At 37.3% G+C, this 22557-nt stretch overlaps 1 protein-coding gene across 1 annotated transcript in view; it reads right to left on the bottom strand.

Moving 5' to 3' along the window:
• DGKI (diacylglycerol kinase iota) overlaps positions 1-22557 on the bottom strand; it is a 184540-nt gene that overhangs the window by 12641 nt on the left and 149342 nt on the right. Inside the window, exons 29-30 of the mRNA XM_088141517.1 lie at positions 6128-6165; positions 3190-3310 (exon numbers count right to left, since the gene is read on the bottom strand). Coding sequence (XP_087997643.1) covers positions 3190-3310; positions 6128-6165 — 159 coding nt within the window. The remainder of the gene's footprint in view (positions 1-3189; positions 3311-6127; positions 6166-22557) is intronic.

Here is a 22557-nt window from a genome sequence, read left to right as displayed (position 1 = left end):
TCCCAACAATCCTACCCCCATATTATTTTTTTTTAATCCCGCCTTTATTATTTTTATAAATAACTCAAGGCGGTGAACATACCTAATACTCTTTCCTCCTCCTATTTTCCCCACAACAACAACCCTGTGAGGTGAGTGGGGCTGAGAGAGAGTGACTGGCCCGAAGTCACCCAGCCAGCTTTCATGGCTAAGTTGGAACTGAACTCACAGTCTCCTGCTTTCTAGCCTGGGGGCTAGATAATTATATATTACCTGCCAAACAAAGAGATACTTACCCTGGTCCCATTACATGCCACCAATCTACTTTCTTGTGCAATCCCCAACATTTATGACATATGTATGGTTAATACAGAAACAGATGTGTGGGAAAGGACAGGTCAGAAAGAACCCAGCATGGTGGCTATAATCACGCACATTCCACACACATCTAGAAACCACTATGGATAAAAAAGTTCAACTGACCAATTTTTAGTACTGTAATCCATGAGGAAACAATATAAATAATGGTGAGAGTTAAGAGCTATTTTAAGCATGATGATGGTGATGATGAAGATGATGATGATGATGATATGCTACACTACCATAAGTGGAGGCTAAAAAGAAGGTATTTAAGAGAATAGTCCATTTCCACAACAAGCACAGATTTTTTTCTGCATCCTTCAACATCTCAAAAGGCAGCTTTTTGAAAGTTGTTTCCAATGCCATTTCATTTTGATGAAATGCAACCATTGTTTAAGCAGTTGTTTCCCTAAGCGTAGTCTGTAGTCCTGAATTGCACCTTTCAGGGAGGAATAAAAAACACATCCTTACAAAATACAAAAATAATTTTCTGGTCAGAAGGGAGAGAAGAAAGAGGGCAACTTTTTTTTGGACCCTATAAGTGGAAGGCTAGCGATCAGGTGACCTATGTTTTAAAAAAATGTACTTTATGCATTTGCAAAAGCCTATCTGCTATTTTGCACATATGTAAAGAGGAAAAAAATAGGCTGGAATAAACCCCAAGTCCAAGCTATATCACTTTGGGGAAACCCAGTTTTAAGCTACAATATTTAGATGAGGATGTATGCTCTACCTGATGGTACTTTTATATTTTGCTTTTTAAAAAACATTCTTTAATCAACTGAAACCCAGAGGCTGGGTTTTTAAAAAATAAAATAAAATGTCATTTTTATTTATTTTTTGAATTTGGAACCATAATTATTGCTATGGTTTTAATGGAATTTATTATCTTGGGTTTGTGAGCCTTCAAGTCATTGTTGACTCCTGGCAACTGCCTGGGCAAGTTCTTGCAGTTTTCTTGTCAAGATTTCAGAAATGGTTTGCCATTGCCTGCTTCCTAGGGCTGAGACAGTGTGACTGGCCCAAGGTCACACAGCTGGCTTCACACCTAAGGTGGGACTAGAACTCCCAGTCTCCAGGATTCTAGACTGGTGCCTTCACCACTACACCAAACTGGCTCTCACGATCTTAGGAGTTCATAAATTATTTCTTTCTTTTCTAGTGCCGCCTATCATAAGAAAACCATAACCCAGAAGCCTCTTATTTCTTCAGTTATTATTTTAATATGTCTATGCTGCCCAGTTGCATTTTATAGCTTGTGTAGATGTACGTTCAATATAGTCTTGATTCCTGGCTTAGAAATATCAATATACATGGAAATCCAAAGTAATTAACCATTCAATCCCAGCTAAGAAACTTAAAAATTCTAAAAGGCCTGGTAAAATAAACTGTAAGAAGGAGAGAACCACCCTCCACATCAAAGGCAAGTTGTTCCATAGTCTAGACCAGTGTTTCTCAACCTCAGCAACTTTAAGATGTGTGGACTTCAACTCCCAGAATTCCGCAGCCAGCATAGTGAGTTTGTGAGCATGCTGGCTGAGGCATTCTGGGATTGAAATTCACACATCTTAAAGTTGCTGAGGTTGAGAAACACTGGTCTAGATCCCTGCACTAAAGAAGTAGGAAAGGCTGTTGATGTTATATGTTCCCATGGAAAGGCTTCTAAAAGGTGTTCCCCTGGAGTTCCAGGATTATGGGAGAAGTAAGCAATTTGCTCTAAGCAATCTTGTTTCAGCACAAAAGGTGTTATGGCATTTTCAGGGATTACCCCATTAAGAACTGATTGCAATTATTCAGCCAACATACACACACACACACATACACAAAGCAATAACTTCTGGGATTGCTTTTTATCAGCTATGGATAAAATAAAATATACTGGCATAGTTGTTTCAGGTATTTGCATATTTCTCTATAAATTATTCTTATGGAGAAGTATAACAATCACAGGCAATAGCTGATCTGGGACTTCTTTTCCAAACGAATATTGGTAATTCCTTTTATTTTTACAGAGCTACACAGACTCCACATACTGATATTTGCTCAGCTTTAAATAATAATAAAAGAGGAGGAGGAGGAGAAGTAGTGGTAGTAGTAATAGGCACCTTGGGTGCAATCCCAAAACATCTGGAGCACCACTTGAAGACCATCTGGAGCACCACTTGAAGAGCTTTGACAAAATCACCATCAGTCAATTGCAAAAGACAGATTTACTTGGAACAGTTTACATCCTGCGACGATACCTTTAACACCATTCAACAACAGCATGTGCCTATCCCAGATCCTTGTAAAGGACTCAATAGGTGGACAAAAATGCCAAATCAAGTCTAAACATCTGGCCAATTGAGCAACCAACCATAATATATTCAAGACATAGTTCCAGCCATATTAAGCTCTTGTAAAACCTTTTGACTGTAATGGAAAAGCATCACAATCAAAATGTAAGTTAATGTAAGTTTTGTTATCCACCACTTACCATGACTATTCAACTTTTGTTCCAGATTTTCAGATGAAAGGGAGCGTGCATATGCTGAAAAAGGGCCTCCTGAGTTTCTTTCAGCCACAGCTGTAAAGGTCTCTGTAAAACTATTTCTGTACAAGCCATATTAGGAGGAAGGAGAATTGGGCAGAGCTTCTTCCCTAGTTCCAGCATCAGGAGCCTCATCCATCTCTGAAATTTGAGGCATTTTCCACTATTCATATATAACTCTTCAGAGGGCTACTTCATAAGACAGGCTTAGAGCGAGAAACAAGCCAGCAACCAGTTTGGCAAGACCCTTATCTGCTCCCTTAAATGCTACTGCTCATTCAAACCTGTAATGGGTGAACCAGGGTGAATAATTCACTCACCATGGTCTAGAATGTATTTCACAATCTCACCATGCCCAGTCTTGGCTGCATGATGAAGCAAGGAACAGTGATCAGGTCCCCGGATTAACAGATTAGCTCCTTTTTTACAGCATTCTATGAACTGAAATAGAAGGGAAAAAATGTAATTATTCAAAATCATTTCATTTAAGCAGTGGTCATAAATGAGTGCATTCAGCAGCTTGCCTCACCAAATGCAGCAATGGCAGCAAGTGCAGATTCACAGAGATAGAGGAGAGAGGCAAACTGCATACAGATTTGTGCTTTATAGCTGCTGATGTGGGATAGAATGAGAGAGCATTTTTAAGTTTCCTTTTTTTTTTTTTGGATGACCGTCCTTCTCTTTTCATTTGCTGAGATCAGTCAAGGTCAAAGGTGCAGGCCCCTAACTGGACACTGCTTTTTGGTCCAAGATCAAAACACTTATGGTCTGGTTATTTTACAGTGCATATGGCAGCCTTTTCCAACCTGGTCTTGAGAAGGTGGTCACTCTGGGTGGGAATTCTGGACAAAACCATCTCAACGCATCTGGAAGGTGATAGGTTGGGGAAAACCTGTGAGTTATGGTTGGGCAGATTTTGCAGGGTGATATTCTATGGATTTAAATTGGTCACAACTGTGTCTCCATCTACTAAGAGTTCTAGAGCAGGAAAGGAAGTGAGATTAGAAGGCCTCTGTCAAGTACCAACAAAATTGTAGGAATACCCCTTACTCACTGGACAGCTTGCCTGAAACAAAAAACAATGCATACATTTACAGTTACATTGAAAAGAAAAATTAAATCTGAAATAAGCGCAATCCGCCAACCAGAGAAATGTATCCCTTGAATTGAGCTTCAGCTGTTGCAAAACAAAGAATAATGACCACGGCAGGTGGGGGGAAATCCTCTCTCTTTTCCACTCTGGCATTAGGGGACATAGATCAGACTTGGTGTTCTTAGAACCTGTTTAATAACTGAACTGCACTCACAGCAAATACTGAAATTGCAATGAAGTGCAAAGGGGAGCAGATAATGTACTATTAAGCTGGTCATATATCAAATCATGAGATGGTGCACTTTGCTTATCCTGGCAGCTGCTTGAGTCTAACCTAAACTTCATTAATGGTCTTTGAAGCTGCAGTGTTACTAACATTCTGGGGTACTTGTGACTGCCTATTCTTTAAGTGTCAGCTTTTTTAAAAAAAAAAAAAGATTAGAAAGGAATTTCAGGATAGAGAAACACAACCCTTTCAAACAGAGGTTGGCACTTAAATGGGATATCAGGGATTGGACTCAAAAATATAGGCAGGGACAGCTCAAAGAAATGAGCAATGCTAAGACAAAAACTAAATTGGATTTTGTTATTTAATCACATTGAATGTATTAATGTGATTATTAGTCATGTATTTATTGACTAAGAGCCACTTTGGTGTAGCGGTTAAGACATCAGGCTAGAAATCAGGAGACGGTGAGCTCTAGTTCTGCCTTAGGCACAAACCCAGCTGGATGACTTTGGGCCAGCCACTCTCTCTCAGTCCTAGGAAGAAGGTGGCAATGGCAAACCACTTCTGAAAAATCTTGCCAAGAAAATTACAAGGCCTTGTCCAGGCAGTCACCAGGAGACAGGACTGTCTCAAAGGCTTACAAAAATAATAATAATTCTTCTCCTTGGTCACATAAAACAAACAAAAGAGTTAAAAATTTTGGAAAGGCTCTGAAGGCTCAACCAAGACTTTATTAGACATCGTGCAGCCCTGAAGCCTCAGGGTGTGCATTCCTAATGTAGAGCATGACAATAAAGAATGAGAAGCATTACAAAAGTAACAAGAAATAGGACCTTATAGGCAATGCATTATTAGATTTAGGATAATACTCATCACAGGACCTTTCATTCCAATCAGGTGCATTAACAGCTAGCATACAATGTGTCCTTGCAAAGCTGAAGTTAATTTGCATTTGTTAACCATCTTTATCAAAGCACTGGACGTTTTTAAAGGGAGGCAAGGAATCAGTTGTTCAAGCTTCTCCTTTACTGCCAAGTGCATTTCCTAATAGATGTGGTTCTATGTTTCCATGGTGACTGAACTGGGAGAGGGTGGAGACCATTTCTAACTGGCTTATGCAAGAAAAATCTGTAGAGAAAAAAACTGAGATAACCCTGGTTAGCATCCTCCAGTTTGTTCACGGAGTTTATATTTAGCAGTTCATTTACAGCTGTCAAGAGCATCTGAAAGAGATTTAAGAGTTAAGATTTAAGAGATTTAAGTTTAACAGCCAAAAGGTTAAGTCAATTTTATAAAGTTACAGCCTGTAACTCTGAGCTGCCCTCATGGTGGGGGAAAAATAGGTGGAAGAAAGTTCTTCTTGTAGAAAGCAAGCTGAAAAGAAAAACCTAAAAGTGTTATTCCTCCAAACGAGGGAAAGCAGAGCAGAGCAAAGGAAAAGAACAAAGGGAATCCCTTGCTTACTTTCTCTACTCTAAAGCCCACTAGTGGTCACTGGATGAAAGACCAAGGAATCAATCTTCTGGAGCTATCCCAAAGATCGATGAGATCCAGGAACAGGATGCCGAATTTCTGTGGGTGGGGGCAGGGTGGATGAGAGAAGTTAAGGGCTGCCAGCAGGCAAGGCAAAGAAAGCATTCCCACCAAATATTCCCATAAGGGTTTTAGAACTGCAACAATTTGAAGGAGAACACCACGCTTGCTATGCTTTGTAATAACCTGAAGCAAAGTTAGAAATAAATCAACTATGCTACCCAAAATGTACAATATTATGAGCTCTATCAGATCTGGAATTGATCCCAATGTAGAGCAAAACAGTGACATGGAAGTACTCTGGAGGTAACTGTATGGTGTATAAAAACCCATAGTTAGTAACACACATATCAACACATATCAACACAAAATGATATACAGTATAATAGCTTCTTTTACTTACTCTTAGATTATCGCCAGCTATTACTGACTGTAAAAGTGCTGCAAAGGACATAAGGAGACATTATTAGCATTCATAATTATTATTGACATAAGAGGCATTCATTTTTCTTGATTATGTTAATAGAATATATTCTGGAGGCTGATATTCTAGAGACATGATCTTCCAAGGCTTTTTAACAATGCATTTTGAGGCTCAAATTAGTTTGTGCTTTAATTAACTGTTTGATTTGAATTCCGCAGGAGTCCTTGTAAGAAAATATGCTCCTGAACATAAGCTGAGTACAGAAAGAATACTGAGTAATTACATTGCAGAACATCCTACTTAAGTAAAGGTAATTACTCATAATATAGTTTAATATGCCTTGGGTGCAGAGTATGGATATGGCCCAGCTAACAATGAATGCTAATAGACATTCATTATATTTGAAGTAAAAGCTAGATTTATTAAGAAATATGTGAGGATACAAAAGCCTCACTTCTACCTAAACTACATTGTGTGTATGTATGTGTGTGTGTGTTGTGTAAGAGAGAGAGAGAGAGAGAGAGAAAGGAAATTCTCTGTCTCTTAAACACAGAGATCATTTAACTAACATTAGGTCAAGTGAGAAACAGACAAAGAGACTTTTCTCCTTTTTTAACCATTTGCCCTAATTTTCAGAATGGCTCATAGGTGCAAAAACATTAATACTGTGCATGTGTAAAAAAAACCTACAGCAATAGAGGCATCTGCAGAATTGGATGGTTTTGTCAAAAAGTTGAAACAGACATTGCAGTAACAATAGCAACTGAATCACAGAATTGTATTGTTGGAAAAAGCCATTTAGACCATGAAATCCAACTTTCACTCAGTGGAGGTCTCTAATTTAGAGCTTCTCTGACAGAAAGCTGTCCAGCCTTTGCTTGAACACATCTGGGAACTACTTGCAAACTATTCTTATTATCAAGACTTTTTTTCTAAGATTCAACTGGAATCTGCCTTCCCAACAACTTATACTCATTATTCTTATACTCTGGAACAATAAAAGGTCTTGATATTCTGACATTCTTTGAGTAATTGTGCTATCATATCTTCTCTGGTCTTCTGTTCTCAAGACTAAAGGTGCCTAGCTTCTTCAGTTGCTTTTCATAGGCTGTTTCTAGTTCCTGGATCATCATTACTGCCCTTATCTGAACCTATTCCAGGTTCTTGATGATTACCCATCTAAATTGAAGCTATGTTTATTCTTGGACTAACGAATGTTCAAAATTCAAGTGACTGGAGAACACAAAGCTCTTCTTAAGCCATGTCAAAAATTTAAAGTTATCCCTGGCCAAAAGCATTAATTCAATAATCAAATTATAAATCACATACTCTGGGAATTTACACAAAAGGAATCCACTCAGAATGTATAAAGAAGTAAGGTGCAATTCTTTGTTACTTCTTCTTAGCAGACAATGTCAAATAGACTAAAATTGTGCCAAAATCCGTCCTTCAATTTATCAAAATTTTATTTGTTTCAGAAGAGGTATCTGTTTTCCTACCTCATTGTCAGGGAGAATTATCAGAAATTTCTTTAGAGTTTCTTTTCCAGTTTTTTTCCCCCCTAGTTTCTTGTTCCAAGATGGCAAAAACTACTGTTATGTATTGCTACATTTCCCCCCATTATTCTGTAGGCTTTCCAACTGCCCTGAGAAAAAATTAGGAACTTCATTATGTCTTCTTTTGTGATTGAATGAAGGCTGTAATGCTGTAGGAATAGGGCATTCACTTATATACTTCTTAACCACTTCATCAAATGACATTAGTACATGAATTCCACAGCCCACCATGAGAATTTCATTACAATATTCTTCTGCTCTGAACAAAAATCAAAGCATGTTCTTCATCAAATTAAGAAACAATGGTAGGAAATGCAGAAAAATTCCAGCAAAGTATTAAAACAGACTAATCAGAAAAGGAACAAGTCCAGAAATAAGAATTTGGTGCTGAAAATCTACCCTCTCATCTAAAAATTCTACACAACCCTGTGAGATGTTCTTTCAACAAACTGAGCATAACAGTGTGCTGAAACTAGAAAGACAAATTAGATTTGATGGAATTTCCACCCTACATAGTGGAAGGTCTCAGTAATTTCAATGATCTTACAAACATGAGCTCTGGGTTAGATCACCTTTCTTGGTAAAGTCAAAAGGGAGGCATGAAGCTAATTGTGATCCACAATATATACACTCTGTAGGTTTGAGGGAAGCTAACCTACCTAAGAGAAGCAATTCTAAAGTCAAACAGAAGAATGCCATGAAAATGGTATGAATATGTCTGAAACATTTAGAAGATTTTGGGTGCCTGATGATAATATCAGAAAGCTAGAACCACAAGAATGCAATTCTTTCAGTCAGATTTGGAGTGACCAGATCATATCTCCAAGGACAACTGGTTACTAATGGTGCAAGAAGTGAAAGAGAAATTCCTCATCTTACATGGACACACGTAACTGGAACATGGAATTTGAGAAGTATGAACCAAAGGAAACCTGAAATTGTCAAAGTAGACATAAAGCATACTAAACTGGAAGTTTAGGGGTAAGTGAATTTAAATAGACCAGGATGGAACACTTTAAAGCAACTGATTACATATTCAGAGCATGACACCGTAAGAAGGAATGGAATGGTAAGGACTCTAAAGAATGGCATCTCTAAGTAACTGTTCAGTTATAACCCTATAAACAAAGACTCATAATTATTAAAATTAGTGGATATATATCAACACTATACTTGTGTATGTACCTAGTACAGATGCAACAATGGAAGACTTTGAGCAATTCTGTGGCAAATTGCAAGAGATGCTTTTCTGCAGCATCAAAACAAAGAGCCTGAATGCTACTAATGGATGTCTGAAATGCATAAGTTAGAGTAATGGAGTAACTTGGAATTACAAGAACATTTGGTATGAGCAAACACTACAATGAGAAGATATTGTTTATTGCCAATGCTTGCTTTAATCAGCATATGTACATGGACATCACTGGATGCACAACACTGGAATCAAACATAATAGGAAACAGAAGATGGAAGAATAAAATCCAGTCAGCCAGGAGAGTTCCAGGTGCAGATTGTAGAACAGATCATGCATTATTGGTGTCAAATATTTGGATTAAATTTGGAAAATTAAAACGAAAAACTGTGGCACAAAGATTTGACTTGGAGGACATACAGTCAAAATATAAGATCAATGAAACAAAACAAAACAATTCCATATACTTTACCTAAGAAACTATAGTAACTGATAAGAGACATCATAAAGACTGAAGTGAGGGGGGGAAAATGCCCAAAGATCAAGAGGGAAACGATCCAAGAGGTTTTCAGAATAAACTCTCATGATAGCTAAAGATGTAAAAAAATAAAATAAAATAAAATAAAATAAAATAAAATAAAATAAAGCCTTGAGCAAGGAAGATGTATGTCACCTGAATGCAAACCTCCAACCACAATGAAAAAGAGAGAGGCAAGGAACTATATCTCAGTCAAGAATATGAATAAATAGAGAAAAATAGCAAGGAAGAGGAAATAAACATCCCAGGAAAATTTACAGCTATGGTAGGAATATGCAGGACTAATCACAGAAGACATAATAGAAATCAAAAGGTTAAAAAAAGATGCATGACAATACTAAAAAAAAAAGGGGGGGAGTTTAGAATAACAGCAGAGATGTCTACAGTGGGGGGTCAAAAAGTCAAGATGGTGACTGCAAGTGAGTGTTTGAAGCCCTGCCCATTTTATGTGTCATGGGGATGATGAAAGAAAAAGAAGGAGGGCTTTGGTTATGCAGTTGCCATCTTGACTTTTTTGACACCCGCCCCCCAAGATCCCTGAATGACTTGTAGAGAGAAGAACCAACTCCAGACATGAGGTACAACAAGCAATAGCCCAACCATCAAATAAGAACGGACCAGGTGCAACTGAAATGCCCCCTGAATTGTTCAAAGCTATGAGAGAAAAGGCAGTGCTACTAGCTCTCTGTCAACAAATATAGAAGAAGACTAGGGATTGGAAAATAACACCAACATCAAAGAAGGGGGATGCATGAGAATATGCAGAAAACTGAGCCATTCCACTAATTCTTGATGATTGAGTATGTGCCATCAAGTCATTTTTTACTCCTAGCGACCACATAGATAGATTTTCTCCAAGACAATCTATCCCTAACCTGTTCTTTCAAGCCTCCCAATGGTGCACTCATCACCACTGTAACTGAATCTATCCACCTAGCTGCTGATGTCCTCTTCTCTTCTTTTCTTCTACCTTTCCCAGCATTAGAGCCTTGTCCACAGAGCTGGGTCTTCACATAATGTGTCTGAAGTAGAATAATTTAAGCCTGGTCATTTGTGCCTCAAGTAAGAACTCTGGGTTGATTTGTTCAATGATCAAAGTTTGTTTTATTGGCTATCCACAATATTCTCAGGAGTCTACACACAAAGTTTTGCTTCAGATTTTAAGTCTGCACATCTCAAAGTTGCTGAGGTTGAGAAACACTGATCTATGTGGTCGATTAGAATCAACACCAACTTGATGGCACGTCATCCATCCATCCATCCATCCATCCATCCATCCATCCATTCATCCATCCATTTTAGTAACAGAACAAATAAACTGTATAAGAACGCACCTATCCAGAATTCCAGAATGTCCCTTGCACAAATTTTCTGAAACCTTAAGGGCAGGGGACAAAATCTAGTAATTTAGGAAGGGTCACAGCACCAGAGGTTTTAAAACTGAGCTGTCTTCGCTCCCAATTTTCCAAATGCTTCAACTGAATTGGACCACAAGCTTTCAAGCTTTTCCAATGGGAACTATATTGCATTATGAGTTGCCATTGTTCCCTGGGCCTTACCATACTGGAAGAAAAATACAGTTTCCTCCACTGACCAATCATGGTATGGCATCCCCATTTAACGGATGACATTCCTATTCAGTGGAAGAACGGCAATAAGCTGGTACCAAAACTTTTTAAAAATAAAAGTAGAAATAATTGCAAACCTTCTGCTGTCATACCTTATAATTTATTTTATTTATTTATTTATTAAATAAATAAAATACATTATTTATTAAATTTCTCCCCACCCATCTCCCCCCAATGGGGGACTCTGGGCAGCTCACACAAAACAAAACCATAATGGTTCACTTTCCTTTTTACCCAGCAAAATGTTAGCAGATTCATAGATTTAGGTATCTCATCTCATCTCATCTCATCAACAAACAAAAAAGTTGGATTTGCATAATTGGAGGGATATAAAAGAAGCCCTGCTTTGTCCCTGAGTAGAGACAGTTGACTCAACTAGAGTCTGAAGAATGAATAAGCACTAACAAATTGGCAGAGAATTTTTACAGTACTGGGCTGGGCTGGCACCTGCATGGAAAGAATTCCACAAGGACCTAATTATTACTCCAGGAATAGCACTACAAATATGTTAAAATCTCTGCAAGAGCAACTAACATGGAAAAAAAGGGGGGGGGGAACCAAACCAAAAAATTAACAAATGTGTCTTATTCAAGAGGGCCTTAAAAACTGTGTGTATATAACAAGAGGAGGATTTGCTTGCATCAGACTTCTGATTAAGAGTTCAGTGGCATTTCTATATTTGATCTTTTATTTGTGCAGCCTGGAAAATGTAACATCCAAACTATAAGAAGAAGAGATTCAATAAGGCAATTTTGTGCCAATATATGCAGGGCTTTTGAAAAGCATCCAGCAGCCATTTTAACTGAGAAACAGATGCCGCTAGGTGAGTTGTTTAGTTTTTAAGGGCTAAAAAACTGTGCAGCTGCACACTAGCCCATAGTAAATGGGAAAATGTTTTCTTGCACATTAAATTCCATATATAGTTCTACCATCTTCACCTTTATAACCCTGTCTTCTACTTACAAAAACAAGTTCAGATCTCTTCATCCAAAGTTTTTTATCCCTTGGTGGTATAGAAATTAAAAAAAAAAAAAATCAGAGCAGCGTTACATTTTGAGCCTAGCCAACCCCACAGGCACAGGGCACCACACAGAAAAAAGAAAAGAAAAAAGAAGTAAACTGTCTATTTAAAAATCAATAAGCACACTAAAAAAACACACTAGGTACTGAAATCCAAATCTAGTGTGTGTGTGGGGGGGGGGGGTAGTGTGCTTATTGATTTTAAATAGCCATTTGAAACCCAAATCGAGAGCCAGTTTGGTCTAGTGGTTAAGACTCCAGGCTAGAAACCAGGAGACTGGGAGTTCTAGTCCCACCTTAGGCATGAAAGCCGGCTGGGTGACTTTGGGCCAGTCACTCTCTCTCAGCCACTGACATCAGGCTCGGGCGACAAGCTGGTTGGTCAATTCCTGTTGCAACCAATGATCAACATTTGGTTGATCTGGGGAAAAAAACGGACCCTGCACATGAGGGAAAAACACTAGGATGAAAAAATATACAGTGGTACCTCGGGTCACGAACGCTTCTGTTCACGACCAATTCGGGTCACGACCAGCACCGTTCACAAAGTTTTGCTTCCGTCCGCGAACTCCGCATCAGGTGACGAACAGGATCCGCGGCCATTTTCTCTGCCGTGACACGTGGTCGTGGCTTCCTGTAGGGAGGGGGACTCTCCCTCCAAGCAATAACCACCTCCCCACCCGCCTTCCTGTCCTCCACGCCAGAAGTCGCCTCGAGCAAGGTTTGCGTTCTCCCTCTTCGTACTGCACTGTACTGTATTTTGTTTCATATTTTTGTGGTTTTAAAAAAAAAATACATATGGTTCAGACTGGATTAACCGTATTTACATTGAACCTTATGGGAAAATTTGATTCGGGTCGCAACCAATTCGGGTTGCAACCAGAGTCGCGGAACGAATTAAGTTCGTGACCCGAGGTACCACTGTATATACTTCCAATCCAAAGATTAAGGTCAGTTTCAAATATCATTTGAGCCTGGTCATTTGTGCCTTCAGTCAACTCTGAATTTATTTCTTCTATGTTTTTTTGGTTATCTATGGCATTCTCAGGAGATTTCTCCAACACTCCAAAGTTCGAAAGCATCAATACTCTTTCTATCCTGCGTCTTCAAAGTCCAGCAGAAAGGCTGTCCAAGTGTGAAATCTGAACCTTGTGTTGCCCCAAACTTCATATTGACAATACCCAATAAAACGTTTGCTGTTATTTTCCCAATTTTCTGCAACAAATTGCCAAGTGTCTATTTGTGGTAGTCCTCTTTTATTTACAATAACCCTCTTTCACCTGTGCACTTCTTGCTCAATGCAAAGCATTCAACAAAGGAGGTAAGTAGTTTCATCTTGGCTAAGCTCTAGGGAAAAGAAATTGGTTGATGCTCCCAATGTGCAATTATGGGTAAAAGACAGCTTTTAAAAATGCATATATTCAGAGGATGACAAGTGTTATTGCTGCACAATACCAAACATGAATTATGCACACATTTTATCATGCCATAAAGTATCCTCGGGCTTTGAAGATGTCGCAAAGCATTATTCCATTTGACAAACACTGAAATGAAGTAATTGTTTCCTTGACTTTTTCTTGGATGAGCATTCACAGTAAGAAATAGAAATGTTTTATTGCTCTTTGATAAGGTAAAGTGGATTTGCTCTTGATGAACCTTCTCCGCATCCCCATCTCAAGACTGACAGAAATGCAGATCTAAGTCTTCTTTCCATTCAGCTAACTGGTGAAAACACTTCACTGGCAATGCATTTTCTTGAACTGGTAAGAATATCAATAGATATCCATTTTCTTATTTGGTAGTCCTGGACTATGAAAGAAACAACTTGCGTTCTCTACATCTTTCAACCTCTTTTTTGCTTTTTGCCTTGAATGCCCTCCTGCCAGTCCATTAGTAAACTTTGCATAACTGCCCTTATGAACAAACAGACTTTCTCTTGTATAACTGTTAGTACAACTGTAACCAATATTGTACAGAAATAATACATTCTGTTTACTGTGGATTATAAGAAAGTGATGCTCAAAAGATGTGCATTTTTTAAGCATTGCATTCCATAGCTTTGAAGAACAGTTTCAAAGTGGCTTATTCACTAAATGGAAGAGCTTTTCTATTCATTGCCCATTATATTATTAGTTCACTCTGTTACAACCAAGTTTAACTGGAAACAATAAACTTTATCCAAGTGTCTTTGTGAGGAAGACTTTCTTATTACAGAAAAAAACTTTTAAAAAACTAGACAAATCATGCATGATGATAACAGTTGTGGTTCCAAGAAGTTCTATAAATATATCATCTGGGATGGAATAGAAAGTTGCTGTATCTGCATTTTAATATAAAAATACTAATTTGAAATTCTCTACCTCATAAGCAAAATATGCAAAGTCTTGCATTCAAGTCTTAACCAGACCTGGCTCAGTGCAAAGGATATCAGCCAGGTGCTACCCCCTGCTAGAACATTTATTAACAAACACATTATTAATTTCTTTTCCAGTATTCCCCAATCCACAATTGCTTCAGCATTCCAAGATTCCTGACATGTTCATTTGTACATTAGCTTAAAAACACTGTTTGCATCCTCTGCAGTATTCAAAGTCTCAGCTTTTCTAGAAGAAAGAAACATGGGTAAATCATTCCTTCCATTTAAAAATGAGGAAAAAGAAGCATAGATATATAGAAAAATAGATAATTTTTAGTTCTCATAACTCCATTCCTACTGCTGCTCCTTTACTTCAAATCCTATTATTGAGGAAGTCTTGAGAATTGAATAGAAAGATGCAGATGGAAAAAAATGCAAATATATATCGATAGATATCGATAGATATATATAGTCAATCTAGATATACCACACCATGCTACATGCTCTAATTTCCCAGCATGTTTAACCACATTTCTTCAGTTTAATTAATTGAAATTGATTGATGACGTGCCAGCAAATGGATGTCAACTCTTAATGATCACATAGATACAGTAGATTTTCTCCATTACAATCTGTCCCCAACAAGGTTCTTCAGGTCTTCCAAAAGTGCATCTTTTGCCACTGTAACTGGGACCATCCATCTTGCTGCTGGCCATCTTCTTCTTTCTGAGCATTGTGGACTTCTCCAGAGACCCAGGTCTTTACATAATGTGTCCAAAGTAGGATAATTTGAGCTGGTCATCCAGTGAGAAACCTGGTTGATTTGTCTGATGATCCATTTGTTTGTTTTCTTGGCCACCCATGATATTCAAATTCAGATTGTTCAGATTCAGATTCCAATTCAGATTCAGATTCCAATTCAGATTCAGATTCCAATTCAGATTCAGATTCTAAATGCGTTTTAAGCTTTGCCAGAATTTAACATTAAAAACAAACAGTGAAATATCTAAAAATTACATACGTGGTAGGTAACAAGAAAAAAAAAGTGACAGCAGGACCCAAATTAAGTATAAAACTGAATTAATAATGTTTTATAATTAACATGATTAAGAATTGTTCTTAATGCTGTTAACTGTTAATATTCATCATAACTGAACTGATAATAGTAGTGACACTTTTGGGGATGACAATTTATAATCTCTGAATATAAGACACTGTTTTTTGACAGTAAATCAAATTGCATTTCTATTCTTAGAAAAAAAACAGTGTCCTACAGTTCTAGGTCTGATAAATGGAACATTTTTCTTTGTTCTTGTAGAGTTTTTCAATGAAAGCAGATGAAATAAAGAAGGGATAGAGCAAAGTACTGGCTAATATTTTCAATCAGAAGAACATTACTAAGGCAGAAAACATCTAGAATGGGAAAATTAAGAATCCAATAAGGGTTTAACTATGGAATGCAATATGTGTCACCTCAGAAATAAACTCCATTAAGTTAAATTGGATTTATTTCCATTTAAATAAATACAGGGTTCAAGTCTAAATTGGGCTTTATCTGTCATCTGGAATATGCAACCATTTTATTCAAATGGCACAGCTTCTTTTTATTAAAAAAATATATCTGATAACTTACATGAAAATAGAATACAAAAGAAGCTAAAATAGACTTCATATTTTAAAAGAAAAAGAAAGCTTTACAGATCTATTTTTTTCCTTCCTTTGTCCTCCTTTCTTTGTCTCTCACTGTGTGAATGTTAATTTAGCTCAGCCTGGTGCTTTCCATATACCTTGGATTACAGTGCTGTGAATTCCCAGCCAGCTTGGGCTGACTAGGAATTCCAGGAGTTATAGGATCTCCTCCTCACATGGCACTGGAGCCAGTCTGGCACTGGAGCCATGCCACTGTGTCCACATGAGGTTGTCTTGAACAGCCAAGCCAATTTTCTTATGTCTCAGATGTGGTGCAGCTCAGATCAGAAAGTATAGGTTTTGTGCAATGTGGGAGGTCCTTGGGGCAGATAGCTTGACATTGGACGACTTTAGCAGATTTCACAGACAACCTGATTTTAATCCATCTAATCAGTTTCACAATTTCCACATTTGAATTGCAGAACCAAAACAACTCCTACATGTGATGCATGCACCAAATTCATGCTTCATCTATCTTTCAGCCTCTGGGCTCAAACAAGCCCTTCTCTCACGCAATATGCATATACACATAGAGGGCTCATAATACAACATACAATCATGGTTACAACTATTAGGAAAAACCCTTGGGTGTCAAACTATGGGGTCATACCATCATCACAGTCTTTAATACAGGAAGAATGACATCTAGTCAGCTCTTCCCTCAAGTTGCCTACAAAACAGACAGATGCACACAGCATCTGGGGCAGAGTATTTTTTCTCCTTTCTGCATGGAACATGGGTAACATGATTTTAGTTATTCCAAGAGTTGCCATAATTCAGCCATTAGGAAGAACAGTGACTAAACGATGAATTTGCTACTGGTTCACTAAAGGCAGCACAGGTGGCTCATAGCTTTGCCAGCCATTTTCAGCCAAGGTTGACAGAAGAGAAGACAAACCTAGCCAGCTTCAAAATACTTTGAAGGAATTAGGAAGTGGAAATACAGCTTTCTGTTCAGCACTTCTAGAAGATGCCAAGTTGGAGAAGACTATGTAGATAATGATGTGAATTTGAAAGCAAAGAATAGGAGGAGAGTATAGAGACCCATGGATTCTATATCATTCTCTGAAAAAAAAATGTTACATTGGTGAGAGAAAAACTATGATGGAAAGATGTATTTTAAAATAAATGTTTAGGGTAAAAGTTATAAAAGTTCAGACCTCCATACCTAAATACATGATCTCTTGATCATTCAGAACTCCTCTACTTCAATAGCCAGATTCCTGCCTTTTCTTAATTTAAAGGCCTCCTTAACCTTCTTGGTTTTAACAATTGTTTGCTCATTGTATTTCTATCCCATTTTTCAGCTAATGAACTATTCAAGATGGATAACATGAAAAGGAAATACAAATCTCTTTACTTAATCTGTATTCAAAGATAAAACAATTCATTAAATTATGAATTTATAATTGAAACATGAAAATGCATACTAAGGAAAGTTGCTTAAATATGGGACTCCCTCTTTCCTTTTGCTCAAGACAGACAGGAATGGATGGGGAAGGCTAATTTTGGTTACCTTCATCCATGAGTCAATTCTGTATCCATGAGTCAATTCTAAATTTCTATATTTATTTGCATTTTTGTAAAAACCATTAAAAATTGCACAAAGTTGTATTTAAATGCATATTTGAAGAGTATTTCTAGTGCATTTTATCTGCATAATTTTTAAATGTATTTTATCCTAAAAAGTTAAAATACATTTTTAAACCAAGAACTATATGACAACATTCATAAAAATCTGAAATCCAAACTATAATAATATTCCAAGATGTACATTGTTCCAGAACCTGCAAATCAAGGGAGTTTGCCTTGAAATTTAAAGCAACTTAAAATCAAGTTGGTTCTTTCAGCAACTCACAAGATAATGGACTTTTGGATATTTTATTGTGAAGAGACCTCACTGTTAAGGCAAGAAGTTGGTGAAATTTCATTTACTCCACCAACATTGGCATTTATTTTAACTTGAATGAATGATATATACAGTATGTATGTGTATATGCAATCTGTATGGAAATTAAGATGTGCTACTTAGAATGAGAACCCAAGCATAGAGAGGTTTTCAGGAAAAAATCTCTAGCACAAAGTGACTGAGCACACAACAGAAGTGAAGTCCCAAATTAACCACACTTTAGTTCAGAGGGAACTCTGCATTTAAACACCTGGATTCACACATAGAAGCCCTAAAGTATTTTCTTGGTTGTAGCTTAGTGTAATGTGTCAACCCTGAGAAGTTGTGGTTTATTCAACAATGCAACGTAAACCAAACTCTAGTTTTATGAAATTTTGAACTACCAGTGGTTCAGAAGATGAGGCAGGCAATGAAGCCATCTGTAGACAGCATTCAAAAGAGAGAGAGAGAAGTAACACTTGCATTTACTACTTCTCCCTTACCTTCCTGAGGTTTTGCAATGGATGGTGTCTCTAAGCTCTTTTGGCTTAGTCTGAGACCATCTCCTAGAGCAGATCCAACAACAGTAGAGTGCAACTGTACAAACAAATGCTGGCAATGGCAAAACATTTTCTTTCCAATGACTTCCTCACTATCTTTCATATCCATAGCTTGTGGGTTGGCTCTGAAATGTGACCTGATGTGGTTGCACTAGCAGCACTGTTTTGTTTTGCGGTAATTAAGAATGTGGGTGAAAAAGAGAGAGAAAATGGAAAAAAGAAGAAAAGACCCCCCTAAAAAAAGGGTACAGATGTGAAACATACCAAGCAAGTCTGAAAAGACTTAAAAGAGTCACCATAGGTAACTGAGTCATGTCGTGATGACTTTATCACTTGTAAGGATTTTAAGCATCTGTATACATTTTGGCATACAGTGTGAGGAATGGGATATTTCTAAAGATGCATGTGATCTGGATCTAAGAGTAAAAAAGCCACAGGTGGCCTCCTTATGGCCTCCTACCAGCAAAATTCTTTCTGAGCCATTTTAGCCCTTTCCTGAGCTGAGGAGGTAAGAAAGGAGTTGAAAGCTCAGGGTCTCATCTCAAGCAATTTCATCCCCAATGGGAGCCTGCCCTGAATGTTCTTTCCAAAAAGAATATGTGAGCTCTTTCTTCCCAAAGTGTTTAATTAATCAAAATAAAAACCTGTGGGCAGAAATTTCTCCTGGTGCTCTCTCAGCTTCTACTATAGAACACATTTAGAAACATAATTCAATTGCTATTTGAATGGTTTCCATGTTACCTTCCCAAAGTTTAGCGGCTTTTCATTTGAAGTTGTATGGAACCACCCATTCCTCTTCAAAGCAATGAATTTTAAAAGAAAGAGGCAGTTTAATCAGTAACTTCTTTTCATCTAAATGCCACAAAATTAAGCTAAAATGTTTTATGTTTTAAGCAGCTGCATGAAATCAAACCTAATCTAATATACTGCATTAGATTGCAAATTCATGTATCCCAACAGTGTCTGCTGTTTCTAAGCTACTTTCTAAAATGTGTGAAATTAAGCACAACCACTGTCTGCTCCTGCCATGGACGGGTGGATGGATGGATGGACAAATATTAGCTAGATTTTGTACTAGCTAGCATTCATTCCACTGTGGATTTGCCAGAATGAAATACCTAAATCTGCTTCCAGCACATTCTGGAGGAATTATTTTCAAATCCAAATCTCCACACAAGCTAGGTTCAATTACATCCCTTTCATGTTTAATAAAATGACATCAGGTCCCTAACAGTGTAGAGACTCTCAAGTATGCAGGCTGAATACTCTAAGCTTAGAAATAGAACCAGCACATGAGGAGGCACGGTGGAATTAGGTTGGTTTGTGGACTTCCAGGGAAGAAATGATGAACTGAAGATGGAGCCAACAACCACAGCTGAACCAGTGAGTAGACCGGCTCTTTATAATTCCTCTCCAGACAAGGAGAAGACTTGAGATTGCCCACAAGTGCTCGAGATACTTGCTCCTTGCTAGGAGACTACAAGACGGTGGTCTCTGGCCGGTTTAGAGCTCTGAGAGACTTGGGAATAGCTATCTTATTCAAACTGAGGTTGGCGCTTTTGAAAGGACACTGGGTTCACATACTTCCTTTTCTAATCACTTTCAGATATTGCCTATTAACTGCTTTTCAGCTATTAGGAACCTTTTTACAGCACCAGGTGAGTTTCCTTCAATCCTCAGCAGAAGTTTTAAATACAAGTTTAAGGACTTAATTTTTTTTCTGGAATAAACAGCAAAAGGGTGATTAAAACTTTGGTTTTAGAAAGTTACAAACAGACCAAGGGTCCAGATAAAATTGAAATAAGATTTTTAAATTAATTATAAAGAATCCTTCCCATGGGAAAATGCTTTTGTTTTTAATTCTTTAAAGAAAAAAGAAAACATAATAAGACTTTAAAAATTGGACACTAGAGGGAACTAGAAGGAACTAAAGATTACAATTAAAGGAGAAGAACATTCAAACTTGAGTTGCAAATACAGAATGAAGCAAAATATTTTAACATTGGACATATTAAAGGATATTTTTGAACAATGGACCCAGAAGTTAATTTTAAGAGTGTCTGCATCTATAGATAGACTGTATTTAAAAGATGTTATGGAAGGGGAACGAGTATTACCTGGCATGATTGAAACTGATTTGAAAGTGGATTTCAAAATGACAGGCCACAAGAATGACATGGAAAAAGATGTTACACTGGACATACAAAAGAAACTGGCTGATGTCTTAATAATTAAAACAGATATACAAATAACAATCCAAGAGAGTGACCTGGATAATTTTCCTATATTGGCTTTACAAAAGAGGTTTGTTAAAGTTTTGAAGAATATTGTGAGAAGAGATAAAGAAAAAAAGAAAGAAATCAAGTTCTAGGACATTATTTGAAGGGACTAAAAATCAAGATGGTTAGAAGTAAAAGGAATGAATATAAAGTTGGTTTATTTGATCAAAGTTAAAATGGATAAGTTGTTATCTCTGCTAACCTTTAATGGACTTTTGCTGACATCAGGACTGAAATGATGAGGCTTTATGGATTTGTTTATAGATAACAGATGGGATATGAGAAGAAGAGATCATTTGTAGTATTTTAAGAGAAGGTGATAAGTTACTACAATCGTTTATACTTGTGATGAAGGGGACAGTCACCTCTTCATATATTTCTCTTCTTTTTCTTTACTATATTCTTCTTTTTTCTTTTCTATTTTTTCTTTTTTCCTTCTTTTCTGCACCTTCTATTTTTTATTTTTCATTTTTTTTAGTTTGTACTAGTTTTTATTGTTGTAAATTGTAATCTTTAATAAAATTATTCTTAAAGAGAAAGGAATTAGGTTGGTTTGTATGCTTCTGCCCACTCCCCTTTTTTCCTTTACAGACATTCACCCAAACATCTGTGGTTCTATGTATACTATATATGAACAGACCATCAGAATAATAAGCCAAAGCATGGAGGCAGGAAACTGAGAAAGCAACTGAAGGGGATGTCATATTTCAGGGAGATAAACCATTTTTTTTACAATATTTGTAGTGATGTTTCTGACCCTGACCCATTCCTCCCCAGACTACAGAGTCTGAAGCAATAAGTTACACTCTTCCGTGTTGAACTTTTCCTTCTAGCTCTCAGGCTGTGCAGCCCCTTATTCACTGCTCAGAATACCACAGGTGGCTTCTACTCATGTAGAGAGTTTCACACTTGTTTCTTTGTCAGCAAAGACCCCAAGGAATTGCAATCAATGCAGGAATTTTATCTTCTCTCCTTTTTGTCACTGACTCTGAAAAGAGGAAGCTGCAACCTGGATGCAAATCAGCTGTACATTCCGACTGCAAAGGAAAGTACATCCTAGGAAGGGCTGTGTGTTGACTTGTATAAACTGCAGAAGGAAAGACCTGCATTGCAGATTATACTGTGTTAAGCAAGTTACTGGCATGGCTTGATATAAGAAAGTAACTTTTGCCAACAATGGAGTACAAAAAAGGGGAATATTGAAGAATGTGGTATAAGCTGTAAGCTAATATTATAACAAGTCCAGTAAATGGTTGGAACTATTTATCTTTCTAATCATAGGAAGCAATTCCACTGAATTGCAAATGTTCATCAAATATAATAGTAGTAGTAGTAATAATAATAATAATAATAATAATAATAATAATACATGCAGAGACAGTAATTCTTGAGAGAATTACTTGAAAGGAGGACAAGGTGATTAACTTGGTCAGGTAAGAACTATAAAGAGACTATAGCTCAGTGATAGTTTAATGATAGATCCCATGACTTGGCTTTAATTCCTCAGCATCTTTAGTGAAAATGAATCACATGAGACTAGGGACCAGCTACCAACTTCCCTCAGTTTGGGAAGTATAATTGGCTGTCCTAAGCTGTTCATAAAAAGGATTGAGTAGAACTGTAATAAATAACATTGTCCAGCCCATAATAGACTAGTCCAATGTTTCTTAAAGTGTGGTCTTAGGACCCTGGTGGTCCACCAA

This window comes from Python bivittatus, unplaced genomic scaffold (genome assembly GCF_059951505.1).
Source record: "Python bivittatus isolate LINGU-HERP-01145 unplaced genomic scaffold, Pbiv_v1 ctg000330_np1212, whole genome shotgun sequence".
Classification (NCBI taxonomy): domain Eukaryota; kingdom Metazoa; phylum Chordata; class Lepidosauria; order Squamata; family Pythonidae; genus Python; species Python bivittatus.
Note: the sequence above shows the minus strand (reverse complement) of the source record. Positions and strands in the feature narration are given on the sequence as shown.